The 17,043-nt window shown below is 58.2% G+C and overlaps 3 protein-coding genes across 11 annotated transcripts in view; 1 reads left to right on the plus strand and 2 right to left on the minus strand.

Annotated features, from left to right (window-relative positions):
- CATSPERD (cation channel sperm associated auxiliary subunit delta) overlaps positions 1–2,143 on the plus strand; it is a 61,051-nt gene extending 58,908 nt beyond the window's left edge. For 5 of the 6 annotated variants that reach the window (XM_063620728.1, XM_055249995.2, XM_055249998.2 and 2 more), the window contains one exon: positions 1,785–2,143. In XM_063620728.1, the coding sequence (XP_063476798.1) occupies positions 1,785–2,085 (301 nt within the window). In that variant the 3' untranslated portion in view covers positions 2,086–2,143. The remainder of the gene's footprint in view (positions 1–1,784) is intronic. The other variant, XM_055249999.2, reaches the window with a different exon arrangement.
- Positions 2,144–4,360: 2,217 nt separating this feature from the next.
- Positions 4,361–6,510, minus strand: PRR22 (proline rich 22). Its single transcript, XM_055250009.2, has 3 exons — positions 5,929–6,510; positions 5,775–5,837; positions 4,361–5,451 (listed from the first exon to the last, which is right to left on the minus strand). Exons 1-3 carry the CDS (start codon positions 6,056–6,058, stop codon positions 4,379–4,381), a joined length of 1,266 nt encoding a protein of 421 aa, XP_055105984.1. The 5' UTR covers positions 6,059–6,510; the 3' UTR covers positions 4,361–4,378.
- Positions 6,511–6,521: 11 nt separating this feature from the next.
- Positions 6,522–13,148, minus strand: DUS3L (dihydrouridine synthase 3 like). 4 transcript variants are annotated; one of them, XM_055250000.2, is made up of 13 exons: positions 12,954–13,148; positions 11,964–12,252; positions 11,146–11,655; positions 9,971–10,012; positions 9,606–9,758; positions 9,171–9,287; positions 8,877–8,942; positions 8,432–8,542; positions 8,136–8,232; positions 7,856–7,931; positions 6,989–7,177; positions 6,765–6,893; positions 6,522–6,657 (listed from the first exon to the last, which is right to left on the minus strand). In XM_055250000.2, the coding sequence occupies exons 1-13, from the start codon at positions 13,049–13,051 to the stop codon at positions 6,585–6,587; spliced, it is 1,950 nt and encodes a 649-aa protein (XP_055105975.1). In that variant the 5' UTR covers positions 13,052–13,148; the 3' UTR covers positions 6,522–6,584. The 4 variants fall into 4 exon arrangements, with proteins under 4 accessions (XP_055105975.1, XP_063476110.1, XP_055105977.1 ...); XM_063620040.1 differs by lacking the exon at positions 12,954–13,148 and adding an exon at positions 12,732–12,892; XM_055250002.2 differs by lacking the exon at positions 12,954–13,148 and adding an exon at positions 12,417–12,647.
- Between the last annotated feature and the right edge of the window lie 3,895 nt (positions 13,149–17,043).

Genomic DNA, 17,043 nt, shown 5'->3' on the forward strand with positions numbered 1-17,043 from the left:
ACTCCCCATGGCTAGGGTGTGCTGATGGCTGCGGGCTAGAGCTGGCTCAAACTGGCTCACCAGGAGCAGACTCTCAAATATTCAGGAATCTTCAGCCTGGCCAACATGGTGAAACCCCGTCTCTACTAAAAATACAAAAATTAGCCGGGCGTGGTGGCAGGTGCCTTTAATCTCAGCTACTCGGGAGGCTGAGGCAGGAGAATCGCTTGAACCAGGGAGGCGGAGGTTGCAGTGAGCTGAGATTGCGCCACTCACTGGCCTCTAGCCTGGGTAACAGAGCGAGACTCCATCTCCAAAAAAAAAAAAAAATTTTCAGGAATCTTACACCAGTCAATTTCATGTCGGTGGCTTCGAATCAGCCATAGTGGAAATATTTATACCACGGGAATTGGCAGACACTACCCAGGAGGCCTTTCCCCTCTGAGAGCCAGTTGTTACATATTTAGCACTGACAGGTGCTGAGGAGATTATAAAGTCATATCAAAGCCATGCCATGTGGATCAGTGTGTCCCTTTGGAAGGGGGACACCAGGTGGAATCTTCCTCATATCCTCACCCCTATTGGAAGTCATTGTCACTCATCACCTGTCCTCTCCAGAAGGATGAAAGTTCACCCCCTGAAAAAGAAAACGTGGAGGTCCTGCCTTCTCTAGAGTCCTCACAGACTAGGAGGATCAGCTCTGGGGTGGCAGCAGGTAGAAGGCACTGGGTAGGGTGAGGATGTCCACCGGAGAGAGGAGACAGGTGTGGGACTCTCCTGTGCCACACGTGCTCCCTGCACCACGTGACCTGCACTGTCCCCCTCCCTGCCGTGGGTTCTGCGACACCCTGAACCTTTCCTGCCCTGACCTAGCTCCACTGTCATCCACCACTTCCCTGCTGTTGATGGACCATTTAGTTAATTTGCCCCTTCTGCCCTCTCTAGCCAGAGCCTGGGCATTGGGGGAGAATAGGGATCCTGTTGACAGCTGCCAGAGGGCACAGAGAGGATGGCCGACAGAACCCATAAAAGTCGGCCTGGCACAATGGCTTACGCCTGTAATTCCAACACTTTGGGAGGCCGGGACAGGTGGATCACTTGAAGTCAGGAGTTCGAGACGAGCCTGGCCAACATGGAGAAACTCCATCTCTACTAAAAATTAGCCAGGTGTGATGGTGGGCGCCTGTAATCCCAGCTACTCGGGAGGCTGAGGCAGGAGAATTGCTTGAACCCGGGAGGCAGAGGTTGTAGTGGGCCGAGATTGCACCACTGCACTCCAGCCTGGGTAATAGAGCCAGATTCCACCGTCTCAAAAAACAAACAAAACAAAACAAAAACCCATAAAAGTCAAAGTGGGCCAGGTGCAGTGGCTCACACCTGTAATCCCAGCATTTTGGAAGGCAGAGGCGGGCGGATCACTTGAGGTCAGGAGTTCGAAACCAGCCTGGCTGAGGGTGAAACCCCATCTCTACTAAAAATACAAAAATTAGCCAGGCATGGTTGGCAGGTGCCTGTAATCCTAGATACTTGGGAGACTGAGGCAGGAGAATTGCTTGAATTCAGGAGGCGGAGGTTGCACTGAGCGGAGATCGTGCCACTGCACTGTAGCCTGGGCGACAGAGACTCCGACTCAAAAAAAAAAAAAAAAAAAAAAGGCATAGTGGTTGGAAACAGAAGTGGGTATACCCGGTCACTGCTGTGGGCCTGGTTCTCCCTCCTGTGGGTCTGAACACCTTTGCCAGAGATAAGGCGAAGTCCCCCAAAGGCAACGCCCAACAGCCTCTCCCCGCCTCCCACCCCCGCAGCTACTGTCAACTGGAGACCATCTTTAGCATCTATGTGTATGGAGCATTCCCCGTGCAGCTGGTCTCTGCTGGAGTCGTCATCCTACTGCTCATCTCCAGCATCCTGGGGTCCATTTGGCTGGCCTACAAGACCCCCAAGCTGCTATGCACAGCACGCGGCCGCAGGATCAAGAGGTTTGTGGCACAGCTGTGTAGGAGATGCAAGACGGTCTGCCAGTTCAGGGCCTCGGCCACAGCCAGGGCAGGCACAGAGCCCCTGGGACGCCACCGAACTCCTCACGGAGGCAGGTCTGACCACTGAGGCCGGTCCACAGGATCCCGACCCCTTGTCTTCAAATAAAGTATAATGTAACATAGCAGGAAGCGGTATGTATTCACCATTTTTTTGTTTGTTTGTTTGTTTTTGAAACGGAGTCTCACTCTGTCGCCCAGGCTGGAGTGCAGTGGCGCGATCTCGGCTCACTGCAACCTTCGCCTCTCGGGTTTATGCCATTATTCTGCCTCAGCCTCCCAAGTAGCTGGGACTACAGGGGCCCGCCACCACGCCCAGCTAATTTTTTTGCATTTTTAGTAGAGACAGGGTTTCACCGTGTTAGCCAGGATGGCCTCGATCTCCTGACCTTCGTGATCCACCCGGCTCGGCCTCCCAAAGTGCTGGGATTACAGGCATGAGCCACCATGCCTGGCCTGTTTTTTGTTTTTTGTTTTTTTAGTATCAGTGTGGTCTCATTGTGTTGCCCAGGCTGAGAGTGCGGTGGTGTGATCACAGCTCACTGCAGCCTCAAACTCTCAGGCTTAAGTGATCCTCCCTCCTCAGCCTCCTGAGTAGCTGGGACTACAGGAACCACCACCACACATGGCTAATTTTACTTTTAGTTTTTGTAGAGACAGGGTCTCACTTTGTTGCCCAGGTTGGTCTCGAACTCCTGGACTCAAGCGATCCTCCTGCCTCAGCCTCTCAAAGTACTGGGATTATGGATGGGCCAGTGCACTAGGGTTAGCCATCTCTCTTTTTTTTTTTTGAGACAGAGTCTCGCTCTGTTGCCCAGGCTGGAGTGCAGTGGCGCGATCTCGGCTCACTGCAAGCTCCGCCTCCTGGGTTCACGCCATTCTCCTGCTTCAGCCTCCGGAGTAGCTGGTACTACAGGCGCCCGCCACCACGCCCAGCTAATTTTTTTGTATTTTTAGTAGAGACGGGGTTTCACTGTGTTTGCCAGGATGGTCTCGATCTCCTGACCTCGTGATCTGCCCACCTCGGCCTCCCAAAGTACTGGGATTACAGGCGTGAGCCACCGCACCCAGACAATTTTTGTATTTCCAGTAGAGACGGGGTTTCACCATTTTGGCCAAGCTGGTCTCGAACTCCTGACCTCAAGTGATCTGCCTGCCTCAGCCTCCCAAAATGCTGATTACAGGTGTTTGCCACTGCACCTGGCCTCCTCCTGAGTGTTTTGAATAAGGGTTTCTGGGAGAGTAGCTTCAGAGAGCAGAAGGCACAGTGCCCTGCACAGGGCCAGGACCATGATCTCTGCTCTGCCTCCAAACACCCATCAGCCTCCTGGACTCTAGGTGAGCCTCCCAGGGCCTCCCCCAGCCGACCTTGAAACCCAAACTCCGGAGGCGCAGGAGATCCAGCCTGCAGCCTGGGGAAGGGGTAGGTTGAAGGTTCCCATCCCAGAGGGGTGTCCTCATCCCAGGAGGCGCTGGACGGCACTTGGCCTCCTGTTTCCTTACGTGTCCCTGAGGGAATGGGGTCAGCCTCTCCAGGGCCGCTATGAGCGTTTCAGGGGAGGAGGGTACAGGTGGCCACTGCCTGGACCCCCAGGAGGGCTCTCAAGACCCTGATGTGGGTGAGCGGTGACGGGAACCAGCACCCCGGAGGTCGTTCTTCCAAGGCTGGGTCCATCCCATTTTAGAACCGGTAGCCGGGCTGTCCCTGCCACCCTGGACCCCGAAGTGCGGCCGGGTGGGGCCCCTGACCCTCTCCTGGGCTCCGGGTGCCGTCTCCTGTCTCCATCTCAGGTGAACATGCCAGGTCCCCTGGGGGCCACGTGCTCCCCACTCCTTCACGCGTGGGTACTGTCTCCCCGTCCCTGCCCCAGCCCCCGCCCTCAGACCATCAGGTGAAGCCCCTGCACCCACCTGTCTGTCTGAACAAGAGCGTGGCCCTTCCTGCCCTGCCTGCAGTGGCTGTGGCTTCCTGGGGAGAGGAGGCGGCTGGGTGGGGATCTGGAGGCTGCTCCTCAAGCCCTGCCCTGATAGCTGTGTGTCTCCAGGAAAGTTCCTGCCCCTCTCTGGGCAGCCTTGCTTTTCCCCACCAAAGGGGTGAAAACCCTTAGAACACGTTGAGTATGGGTCAGGAGGCCACTGCCTCTGCCAGAGGAGTCTGATCTTCCAGGGCTGGGACTCAAGGAGTTTAGGGTGTCCTGATTCCGGGGCTCCTCTGCTAGGCTCTGGAGGCCTCACTGTGAGGCCGCGGGCGCCGTCTTGCCAGTGCGCGGGATGACGGGATGAGGGGCCAGGCGTGCACCTCCAGCCCCCTCCCCATCCCCAAGGCCACCACGTGGACATGGAGCTGAAAGGTCAAATGTGCTTTAATCGGGGGTGGCTCCCAGGTCCTGCCTGGGCCCGGGGGGAGTGGCGCTGGCTGGGCCTGCCGGCTGCTTGGCCTTCCCTCCCGGCTTTCCCTTCTTGGCCGTTGAGGCCTTTCTCTTGCTGGGCAGAATGGGGGCCGGGGTGTTGGCAGCAGGGGGCCCCGGGCTGGGCGGCTGCTTCTCGTCGAGCGCCTTGAAGTTGAAGTAGTCGGCGTTGGACACGGCGTCCAGGATCTCAGGCACGCTGTAGTCGAAGGACAGCAGCTCCTCCGGCAGGCACAGCGAGCGGATGTCATCGGCTGAGTTCTCACCACTGCTGTCAGGCAGGGCTGACACGGGCGCCTCGCACAGGGAACCCTCAGGCCCTGAGGAGCCCGGCAGGCAGTCGAAGAGATTCATGGCGTCCTCCAGCAGAACCTTGTCAGGCAGTGCCAAAGCTCTGGCCGTCTCAGGGGCCTTGGCCTCGCCTGCCCCCAGCAGGGCCCCCTCCTTGACCTCAGCCACCTTCAGCTCACTGAGGCCCGGTGGGTACAGGGGCACCCCAGGTCGGACCCCGCTGCCCTGCAGCTCCTTGACGGGGGAGGCCAGGGGTTCGGGCCCAGGGAAGTGGCCAAGGTGACCCTGGAGGTGGCTGTAGGCGTCCGGGGGCAGTGTGGGCTCTGCAGGCAGCATGATGAGTACAGGGGGCGGCTTGTTCTCCTTGGGGGGTGGGGGTGGCGGCGGGGCCGGGCCTTCCTCTAGGGGCGGTAGGGGCAGCTCCACGAAGGCGGCGGACCCTGCGTCCCCCACAAAGCCCAGAGCCTCTGGCCCAGGGCCCTCAGGCGGGAAGTAGGGCAAGAGAAACTGGGGACCCCTGGGTGCCAGCTGGCAGTGGGGATATGGGGGCAGCCCCGGGGCCTTGAGGTAGGGCTGTGGCTCCAGGAGGTAGCTGCCTGGGGCAGAGGGGACACCCACTGGCCCCCCGCTGCTTGCCGCCAGCTTGTACAGGGTTGACTGGCCCAGGTTGGGGGTGGTCCACTCGATCCGATAGATACGGGGGTCGAAGAAGCACCCGCATGGGGCCATCTGGAAACCTGTGGGTGGCAGGCGGGTGCCCTGAGAGCAGCCGCTGCCTGAGGGGCCCAGCCTAAGCCTGGGGGCCTGTCTGAGAGATGCCACGAGAACCTTGTCGTTGGGGGGCCCCTTTGGGGGACGACATAGATATTGCTTTGGGGCCCTGGCTGGGTGATGGATGACACAGAGCTTGTCTTTGGGGCTCATCTGGGGAACCTGTGTGAAGCATGGGGAGCAGAGGCCATGCCTTCGGGCTCCCACCTAGGGACGGAGCAGGGGCAAAATGGGCCTGCACGCTCAAACCCCCTCCCAGCCTCGTCAAGGGTTCGGGGGAGGCCGGTACCTGCTGGAGGGGCTGGAAACACCTCTTTCTCTGGGTCTGGGGGATGATACAGGTTCAAGGAGCCTGTGGACAAAGGTGCCCGGGTGGGTAGGGCCCTTAGGCGGGTGGGCCCCTGAGCCCTCTCCAGCAGGTGCCCCCACCCACCCGATCGTACCCACAGCGGGAGGAGGCTCGGCGCAGGTAGGAGCAGGCTGGTGTCCCAGCACCTCGGCCCCCTCCAGACTCTGGGGGCTGAAACCTTCCTGGGGAGCTGCAGGGGCATAGAACGGTTTGGGGTGCCGCATGGGGCAGCAAGGGGCCCGGTCCAGACAGGCCAGGAGGGCGGCAGTGGGAGCGCAGGTGGCCCAACCAGAGGACAGGCTGAGAACCTGGTGGGGTTCTGTTTGCCTGGTTACTCGGGGCAGCGGGTTCCAGCCTGCAGCCTGCCCACTGGTTGGGGTTCTGGGTGTTGGGGGCGGGCAGAGATGGTCATCACCATGGGAGGGAGGATTCTGGGCCAGGCCTTTGCCTCTTCCAGCAACACCCCCCTAACAGCTTTGAGGCTGCCTCCTCCAGGCAGGCTGCCCTGATCCACACCCACACAGGCTGAGGCCCCCCGGGTCCTGTACCCGCTACCTTCTTGGGGGTCAAGGCCTCTCTGGGTACCAGCAGCACCCAGCTTGGGGCAGGGCCCATGGAGGAGGCTAAGAGGTTTGGGGAAGGTGGGGGCCAAGGAGGCGCTGCTTCAGGATCATAGAAAGGCCTGGATTTTAAAAGAATAAAATTTATTGTACTCTCCCTGCCCCATGGTGCCCCTGGGAAAGCCTGAGGCTACTTGTACGCGTTGGCCTTGTGCTTCGGTAAGAAGGCGAAGTTTGGGGGCACCGGCCCAAGGAGCATCTCGCTGTGGGAGGGCAGGTGGAAAGCAAGGTCAGGCCCAGGGCCTGCAAAGTACCCTCCATGACCCAGGGCCCCCGACTCCAGCCCCCCAACTCCAGCCCACCCAGGCACCTGATGCGGATCCAGTCGGCTGCCTTCTGGCTGGCCATCAGCGTCTCCAGGTAGTCGCGGCCCAGGTAGTAGGGTGGCCGCTCGTTGATCCTCTGTGGGAGGCGCTCCAGCAGCCCCACGGGCACGTACCTGCGGGCGGGTGGGTGGGCAGCATAACACACTTGAGGCAGCCCTAGCCAACCTTGGCCCATGCGCCACCCACCCCAGCCAGCCCCGGTGCCCACCGGCACAGGAAGGACAGCCACTCGAGCAGAAAGCGCCGGGTCTTCTCCACGCCCTGCGTGTCTGAGCCCCAGTGCTCCAGGCCGTAGTTGGTAAAGTCCCGCAGGATGTCCAGGCGCTCGGACGACGAGATGTCCCAGTGCCGCTGCTCCTTGATCTCCGTGAACAGCCACGGCTTGAGCAGGGCGCCACTGTGGGACGGGTGACGATCAGTGGGCCCAGCCACCAGCCTGCCTGGGATCGTGTGGCCTCTGCTTCCATGGCCTGGCCTGAGCCAGAGCCCAGACCACGAAACCTACAAGCCTAGTAAGCCTCCCAGCTGTGTGCACACAACCTTCAAAGCACAGGACTTTCTTTTCTTTTTTTTGAGACAGAGTCTGGCTCTGTTGCCCAGGCTGGAGTACAGTGGTAAGATCTCAGCTCACTGTTCAACCTCCGTCTCCCGGGTTCAAGCAATTCTCCTGCCTCAGCCTCCCTAGTAGTTGGGATTACAGGCACGTACCACCACACCTGGCTAATTTTTGTATTTTTAATAGAGATGTTTCACCATGTTGGCCAGGCTAGTCTTGAACTTCTGACCTCAAATTGCGTGCCTCGGCCTCCCAAAGTGTTGGGATTACAGGCGTGAGCCACCGCACCTGGCCAAAGCCCAGGACTTTCAACCCACAATCATCAGATCCCACAGCAGCAGCAATTTCCAGTCCCCTCTGCCGCAACACAGCTGCAACTCCTGACATCGCTCTGTGCCCCTCCCATCTTGGGACCAACAGCCCACTACAGAGCAGGGGTGGGTGATGGCGTGTCGGGTTCAGGGCACTGCTGCTGTGCACGAAGCTGGAGCTGGATCTCTAACATCCCTGGGCACTTACCGGGCAATCATGATCCCGGCGACACCAGTCTGCATGGCACGGTTGGCATCCTCAAATGACAAGATGTCCCCATTTCCTGAGGAGACAGAGGCTGGGGTCTCAGGGAGACACGGGCAGACGGGACCCTGGGGTTCTGCTCACCGGCCCTTCAGGAGTTGTGGCTGACCCAGTGGCTCCCATCAGGATGGTAGGAGGAGGTCCCAGGTGGGAAGGGAAACAGCTCAGAGGTGTGAGTGACCGGGGGTGGTAGGGGAGGGAGGTGGCTTCCCGGAACACCCACCGAACAGGGGCATGGGGCTGGCGGCCTTCACGCACTCCTCGATGTACTGCCAGTCGGCTAGCTTGGTGTAGCGCTGCTCCCGAGAGCGGCCGTGGAGCTGGGGGAGAAGCCGCCACGCAGGGTAGGAGGCAGAGAGTGAGACGCAGAGAGAAAGAGACCAAGAGAGCCAGGCTGAGAGAGACAGAGACAGAGGGAGGTGCAGAGGTGAAGAGGGAGGGATGGGAGGAGAGGAGCCGTTAGGAAGGGACGCGGGGTCGACCCCGAGGCCCCGATGCCCGAGGCGTCCCAAGACCCACCGTGACGAGTGCCACACCCCAGTCCCGCAGCTCGGGCAGCAGGCGGTGCGCCAGGTTCACACGCTCCTGGACGCCTGTGCGGATCTTCACAGTCAGCGGCACATCCAGCACCTACAGGACGGTGGTGGGAGGTGGTGGGAGACAGTGGGAGGTGGTGGGAGACGGTGGGAGGTGGTGGGAGACGGTGGGAGGTGGTGGGAGACGGTGGGAGGTGGTGGGAGGTAGTGGGAGGCACTGGCAGACGATGGGAGGTGGTAGGAGATGGTGGGCGGTGGTGGGAGGTGGTGGGAGGTGGTGGGAGGTGGTGGGAGACGGTGGGATGTGGTGGGAGGTCGTGGGAGACACTGGCAGATGGTGGGAGACGGTGGGAGGTGCTGGGAGGTGGTGGGAGGCAGGGCCCGGGGGAGTTGTTTGGGAGTCAATGCGGGCATGTGGCTGGCCGTACCTGGTTCATGCCACGGACAATCTGCTGGAACTTGGTCGAGCGATTCATGAGGGCACAGCCCCCACCCTGGAAGAGACAGGCGGGTGGAGGGAGGGCAGGATGTGGGCTGCCCCAAGACCCCTCGCCCCTGCTGCCCGGAGGCCACCGCCAGGAGACGCCAACCCGCAGGAAAGGCAGGGGCTCCAGGGCCACACTTGAGCCCAAACCCCTGGCCCTCCATCCACGACATCGCCGGCTGGCTCAGTGCCTCCCTGCCCAGATGGGGAAACCGAGGCACACGTCCAGGGCCGCTACCTTCTTGTACACGAGGTCGATGGGGCAGCCGACGTTGATGTCCACAAAGTCCACCTCCACGGTGCGGCTCAGCAGCTCGGCACACTTGGTCATGGTGTCGGGGAAGGCGCCCTCCAGCTGTAGGTGGGCAGCAGCAGAATTGGGGGGTGAGGGGAGAGTCCGAACTGTCCCCACTTGGCCATTCCCTCCTCACTGGGGGGCTCTGAGCCAGCAGCCTCCTCTCTCGGGGCCTCCCCGGAAGGAGCCAAGGTCTGTCTGCGAGGCACCGGTCCCCAGCCACGGCCATCAGCCCCCAGAGGTGGATCAGGGTATCACCCCCACTCCACAGCTGAGGCCAGGGGGTCGGGGAGGCAACCAGGGCAGACCTGGAACCTGGCTCTGAGACAGGGCGGCCGAGGGCCCCTCCACTCTCCCTCCCTCGGGGCGGGCACTGACCTGGACGCCAAAGATGTCCTCACACCGGTGGCGTTTGAGCAGGGCCCACTCGGACATCTGGCCCTGCAGCAGGTTGGTGCAGACGGCCATCTCTCCACATGTCACATCCGCCCCGAAGCGCTTGCAGATCCGTCGGAAGGGCAGGTTCCCGCACTGCGCAGGGAGCAGGACAGACGCACATGCTCGTGCACGTGCGCGCGCGCACACACACACACACACACACACACACACACACACACACACAGCAGGACCCTGAATATGCGCCCAAGCCCCACAATCCAGCAGGTGGGGACAGACACTAAGCCCTGTTGAAATGACCACACTGCCGCTCTGTCACCCCACCAGCCACCTGACCCAGGTCCTACCGTGGTGAGCGGGGCCAGGTAAAGTTTGCCACGGATGTCCAGCTGGAGGAAAAAGAATACACATAAGTGAAGCCTGGCCCTCCACCCCAGCTGCTGAGGCCCTGGAGCCTCCCTTCTCCCACAGTCTAGGACACACTCGGCCCAAATGGTCTGGCTCCTTTTCTTTTTTTTTTTTTTTTTTTTTTGAGACGGAGTCTTTCTCTGTCCCCCAGGCTGGAGTGCAGTGGCGCGATCTCGGCTCACTGCAAGCTCCGCCTCCCGGGTTCACGCTATTCTCCTGCCTCAGCCTCCCGAGTAGCTGGGACTACAGGCGCCCGCCAACACGCCCGGCTAATTTTTTGTATTTTTAGTAGAGACGGGGTTTCACCGTGTTAGCCAGGATGGTCTCGATCTCCTGACCTCGTGATCCGCCCACCTGGGCCTCCCAAAGTGCTGGGATTACAGGCTTGAGCCACTGCGCCCGGCCCTGGCTCCTTTTCTGAGTCTCTGCATGTGCCAATCAATCCCTTCATCAGGAATGTTCCTTTCCTCAGTCTCCTCCACTGGAGACCTTCTACTTAACCATCCAAACCCAGTCCAATGCCCCCTCTTCCAGAAAGCCTTCCACATTGTCCCCCGCTGCCCAACCCTGACCCTCTGAGACTTAGAGTGTGTCCAGCTTTTTTTTTTCTTTTTTTTTTTTTTGAGATTGAGACTTGCTCTGTCGCCCAGGCTGGAGTGCAGTGGCACAATCTTGACTCACTGCAACGTCTGCCTCCTGGGTTCAAGTGATTCTCCCGCCTCAGCCTCCTGAATAGCTGGAATTACAGGTGCCCGCCACCATGCTTGGCTGATTTTTGTATTTTTAGTAGAGACAGGGTTTCACCATGATGGCTAGGCTGATCTTGAACTCCTGACCTCAAATGATCTGCCTGCCTTGGCCTCCCAAAGTGCTGGGATTACAGGCGTGAGTCACTGCGCCCGGTCCTGTCCAGCTCTTTCTGTCCCCACCAGAGTGCAACCTCCAGAGGGCTGGGCCCAGGACAGAGCACAGAGAGGGAGACTTAGCCGGGAGCTCCTTCAAGGAACAGCCTCTGACTCCCAGGCAGCTAGAACAGGAACGTGGACACAGCTGCTGCCTAACAGATGAACACCAGATGGGCAGGTCTGCTACTGACATTGTCCTCAACACGTACCCGCTTCTTCTCACAGGGCTGCAGCCTGACCACGTCCTCATCCGTCAGGGGCCCGCAGGTCCGCACGGGGCTGCTGGGAGGGGTGCTAGTGCCCAGCCCTGCGGGGACCTGCTGGGCGCCACAGTTGTCCTGCCTGGGAGCACCCTCGGCGACAGCGGCAGCGGGTGTGGGGCCCGGCGGCTGGACCTGGCTGAACCGGCGCAGGGCCTGCTCAGCTTGTTCGAAGCGGACCTCGCGCTTCCGCAGCTGCTGCTGCAGGGCTTTGTCCAGGCCATTGCGGACGGATGGGGGCTGGGCCCCGCGGGCCGCCAACTCCTCCTGCACCAGGTTCTGTCCCTCGGGCCCCAGGTGGGCCCCAGCGAAGCGGCAGGTCACGCCATAGGGGCACCGGCCGAAGGTCTCGAAGAGCACACAGCGGGGGCCCAGGTCGGCCGGCTTGGTCTCCAGGTAGCGCCCCACGTCGTGCAGAAAGCGGCAGCGATCACCGAAGAAACACTTAGCAGCCGACTCCTGCGAGGAAACAGGGAAGGAGTGAGGGGGGACAGGGAGACCCCGGGGCAGCCCAGCATCCAGGGTTCAAACTCTAGATCACCCTTCCTGGCTCTGTGTCCCTGAGCAAGGCAGGCACCTCACCGTGCCTCTGCATCTCCATTTGTACAATGGGAACAATGACAAGCCCTACAATACATCCCGAGGAGGATGAAGACGGAATGCATCAGAGCAAGCTCATGGCTCATTGCTGAAGGCCCAGGAGCTTTCTAACAATTACCCGCTGCTCCTGCCTGCCCCGGCAGGAATGCTCACGTGGCCGCACTCGCCTGGATCAGGGAAGGGCATAGCCTGTTCTTGTCGTAGTGTGTGGGCTTCACATGGGGCCGGCCCTTGTTTTGTCCCCGGGCCCTCTTCTGAGTCTGCGGCTGCTCCCCAGGCTCTGCTGCCTCCTCCATCTGCCCGTCCGCCGTCTGTCCATCCTCCAGTCGGATCCGCTTAGCCTCAGGCTCAGCCAGGTCATTGCCAGCAGGTTCTCCTACCTCGGTTTCCCGGCAAGGCTTCTCCTGCCCCTTGGCTTCCAGGAATTGGTGAAACTGCTCCTTGGTGGTGAGGTATCTGCCGACAGAAAGGGAAAGGAAAACCCTCCTGACACAGAGTCAATAAACACTGGGGAAAGGAGGCTAGAAACGCTTGGCCGTGCTTAAATCCTTCTGCTGATGGGGAGCTCACTACTTAAGAACCAGCCAGCTCCGGGAGCCCCTCAGGGCCTCAAAAAATACCTATTTTGTCCCTGGGTCCTCACTGTCGAAAGCGTTGCGCGAAAATATTATCAGGTTCAGTCAAGAACGTCCCTGCGCTCGTTAGGCTAGGAAAAACTACAATTCCCAGCATGCCTTGAAGCGGAGTCTAAGCTACCACATTTCCCAGCACGCCTTTCGGCCCTTCAAACACCGCAAGCCCCAGCACGCCCCGCGGCACTCACTTCAAACCCAAGACCCGCCAGTAACGGCCGCTGGCAGAGCACATGCGCCGTACGTCCACATGCAGAGACTACAATCCCCAGTATGCACCGCGGGCCTGGCCTCAAATCCCACCTGTCCTAGCATGCACGTGGTGTCCTTCGCGCATGTGACAGTCCCCAAAGTGCACGATCTCAGGTACCTCCGCTGACCACGCTGCAGGCGGAAGAACGGCCCGGAATGAAGAGCCGGTGGCTTCTCGCCCTCAGCCGCTGCTAATCTCCCGGCATGCACAGCTGGGGCCGCGCTATGGGTACCGGAAAGGGTCCTTGAGCTTCCCTCCTGCCCCGTACTCACTGAGGCTTAATGGGCGCCACTCCCCGTTCCAAAGCTCCGACTCCTGAGTCGCCGCCACCACCATTCTCTAGAGGGGCTGCCGCCGTTCCCTCCGCCATCGGCGCCCCTCACGCCCGCTCTGGAGTGTGTCGGGAAGGCCTTCCGGGTCACGCGTGTCTTCCCTGATTATGCTGGGGAAGTGCGCATGCTCATGTCGTTCCAATGACGCCATTGCGCGCTCGTTACGCCCCGTGGGCGGTGCCTGCACATGGGTGGAGCCTCAGGTCCTATATGAACTAGAGCCCGCTCTATTGCAAACTGGACTGCAATCGGCTTCTGGACTGAGGAAATTTACCTGTTAGGGTGTTTTGGGGGTTTTGTCTTTGTTGTTCTGTTTGAAACGGTCTCGTTCTGTCGCCCAGGCTGGAGTGCAGTGGTACGATCACGACTCACCGCAGCCTCGTCCTGGGCTCAAGCGATCCTCCCACCTCAGCCTCCCGAGTAGCTGCGTCTACAGACCTGCACCAATAGGCCTGGCTAATTTTTAAATTTTTTGTAGAGACGAGGTCTCGCCAGGTTGCCCAGGCTGATCTGGAACTCTTGGGCTCAAGCGATTCTCCCATTTTGGCTTCCCAAGCGTTGGGATTACAGGCGTGAGCCATGGTTCCCGGCCCCTGCTAGGGTTTTAAAAAATGTAAATTAGGGGTCGGGAGCGGTGGCTCACGCCTGTAATACCAGCACTTTGGGAAGCCGAGGCGGGCGGATCACGGGAGGTCAGGAGTTTGAGACCAGCCTGGCCAACGTGGTGAAACCCCGTCTCTACTAAAAATATAAAAAATTAGCTGGGCGTGGTGGCACATGCCTGTAATCCCAGCTACTTGGGAGGCTGAGGCAGGAGAATCGCTTGCACCCGGGAGGTGGAGGTTGCAGTGAGCCGAGATCACACCACTGCACTCCAGCCTGAGCGACAGAGCCAGACTGTCTAAATAAATAAATAAGGCCGGGTGCCGTGGCTCACGCCTGTAATCCCAGCACTTTGGGAGGCCGAGGCGGGCAGATCACCAGAGGTCAGGAGTTCGAGACCAGCCTGGCCAACATGGCGAAACCGTCTCTACTAAAAATACAAAAATTAGCCAGGCGTGGTGATGGGCACCTGTAATCCCAGCTACTCAGGAGGCTGAGGCAGGAGAATCGCTTGAACCTGGGAGGCGGAGATTATGGTGAGCCGAGATCGGGCCATTTCACTCTAGCCTGGGCGACAGAGCAAGACATCATCTCAAAAAAAAAAAAAAAAAAAAAAAGTAAATTACACTACTTTTATGCAGGACATTAGTTTCAACAAATAATTTGAGCATCTGTATGCCAGATGCTGTGCTAGATGCTGGGGGTGTGGCAGTAAACAAAACGGAGAAATCATTGCCTTTAACAGCTAACTTGGGAGTCGGAAACAGAGACGAGAAACATAATACTCCTCGGAATTTTGGGGATTGGTTCCAAGACCGCATATACCAAAATCCGCGTATACTCCAGTCCCCCAGTTGCCCAACAGAATCCCTGTATAGGAAAAATCTGCCCTTTGTATCCGCAGTTTTCCCATCCCGCCTTCGCATTTGGTAGGGGTTAAAGAACCCCCGGATACTGATGGCCAACTGTATTTTATTTTTTGAAGACCACTTATAAGTGGATGGATGCAATTCAAACCCACATTGTTCGAGGGTCAACTGTACATAAGTAAATTAAACCGTAAGTGAGGAGGTAACAAAGCAGTAAAGCGGATTGGGAATACCACCCTTGGCTGTTGGAATTTTTTTCTTTTTTTTCTTTTTTTAAGAGGAAGTCTCGCTCTGTCACCCAGGGTGCAGTGCAGTGGCGCGATCTCGGCTCACTGCAACCTCCACCTTTCCGGTTCAAGCGATTCTCCTGACTCTGCCTCCCAGGTAGCTGGGATTACAGACGCCCACTACCATGCCTGGTTAAGTTTTGTATTTTTAGCACAGATGGGGTTTCATCATGTTGGCCAGGCTGGTCTTAAACTCCTGGCCTCAAGTGATCCACCTGCCTTGGCCTCCCAGAATGCAGGGATTACAGGTGTGAGTTACCACGCCCAGCCAAATTTTAATTGTTTTTGAGAGACAGAGTTTATTTATTTAAATTTATGTATTTACTTATTTATTTTTAAAAATAGACTTATTTATTTATTTTTTGAGACAGAATCTTGCTCTGTTGCCCAGGCTGGAGTACAGTGGCGCAATTATAGCTCACTGCTGCAGTTGCAGTTGTTTTTTTTTTTTTTTTTGAGACAGAGTCTCGCTCTGTCGCCCAGGCTGGAGTGCAGTGGCGCGATCTCAGCTCACTGCAAGCTCCGCATCCCAGGTTCACGCCATTCTCCTGCCTCAGCCTCTCCGAGTAGCTGGGACTACAGGCGCCCGCCACCGCGCCCGGCTAATTTTTTGTATTTTTAGTAGAGACGGGGTTTCACCGTGGTCTCGATCTCCTGACCTCGTGATCCGCCCGCCTCGGCCTCCCAAAGTGCTGGGATTACAAGCGTGAGCCACCGCGCCCGGCTTGCAGTTGCAGTTGTTAACGGGCTGGCCAGGGAAGGCTTTCTGGGGAAGGTAATGTTTGAGAGTATTTGGAAGAGCTGTGGGAGAGAGTTGTAGGGATATCAGAGGGAAAAGTGTCCCAGGTGGAGGGAACAGCCAGTGCAAAGACCCTGAGGCAGGAGGAAAAGTCCTGGCATGTTGGAGGAACATTGAGGAGGCCCATGTGGTTGGAGCAGAGAGTCCAAGGGGAGAGAAGGAGGAGGCCAGGGAAGGGAGGTGAAAAGGTGCAGGTTTTGCAGGACCCAGTGCGCTTTGAGAAGGACTTGGGCTTTCATCATACGTGAGGGGAATGAGAGCCACGGAAGGCTGTGCACCAAGGAAAGCTGGATCGACTCAGCATTTGCCAGAGTCCAAGCCCTGTTGTGCCCCCTAAAACTCCTTATTCCTGGAGAAGTTTTGGTGCGCACAGGAAATTCAGGGCTCTGGACTCAGCCAGGTTTGAATCCCCGCCCCTGTGCTTACCAGCTGGAAACATTGGGCATCTCATTTAGCCTCTCTCATACCCCAGTCACCTCATCAATAAAATGGGCCAGATAAAATTATGTCCCTTAGGCTGGGTGCAGTGGCTCACGCCTGTAATCCCAGCACTTTTGGAGGGCAAGGCGGGCGCATCACGAGGTCAAGAGATCGAGACCATCCTGGCCAACATGGTGAAACCCCATCTCTACTAAAAATACAAAAGTTAGCCGGGCGTGGTGGCACACGCCTGTAATCCCAGCTACTTGTGAGGCTGAGGCAGGAGAATGGCTTGAACATGGGAGGTGGAGCTTGCAGTGAGCCAAGATCGCGCGACTGCACTCCAGCCTGGTGACAGAGAGAGATTCTGTCTCAAAAGCAAAACAAAACAAAACAAAAACAGATGGGGAAACTGAGGCCCAAAGAGGGAAGGGATTTGTCCGAGGCCACAACAGGCTTGGAACCTGCTTTTCCAGGACCTGGGAGAAAGTGGAGGGGAGAGCGGGCATTTTTGTCTTCCATCTCTGGCCTTGGCTGCCCTCTGTAGGACAATCTGGGAATAAAACGGTGGAACCCAGGAATCTAAAACTGGAAAAGGCCAGGCACCTTGGCTTAATGCTGTAATCCTAGCCCTTTGCAGACAAGAGGATTGCTTGAGGCCAGGATTTCCAGACCAGCAGCCTTGGCCACTTAGAGAGGAGACCCCTTCTCTGCAAAAAAAAATTGAAAAACTAGCTGGGCATGGTGGCATGCACCTGTGGATCCAGCTACTCGGGAGGCTGAGGCAGGAGGATTGCTTGAGCCTGGGAGGTGGATGCTGCAGTGAGCTATGATTGCGCCACTGCACTCCAGCCTGGGCAACAGAGTGAGAGACCCTGTCTCTAAAAATAAATATATAGGGGGGAGGGGGGAGGGACAGCATTAGGAGATACACCTAATGCTAAATGACGAGTTAATGGGTGCAGGAAATCAACATGGCACATGGATACATATGTAACAAACCTGCACATTGTGCACATGTACCCTAAAACCCTAAAGTATAATAAAAAAAT

Source organism: Symphalangus syndactylus, chromosome 17 (genome assembly GCF_028878055.3).
Source record: "Symphalangus syndactylus isolate Jambi chromosome 17, NHGRI_mSymSyn1-v2.1_pri, whole genome shotgun sequence".
NCBI classification, from domain to species: domain Eukaryota; kingdom Metazoa; phylum Chordata; class Mammalia; order Primates; family Hylobatidae; genus Symphalangus; species Symphalangus syndactylus.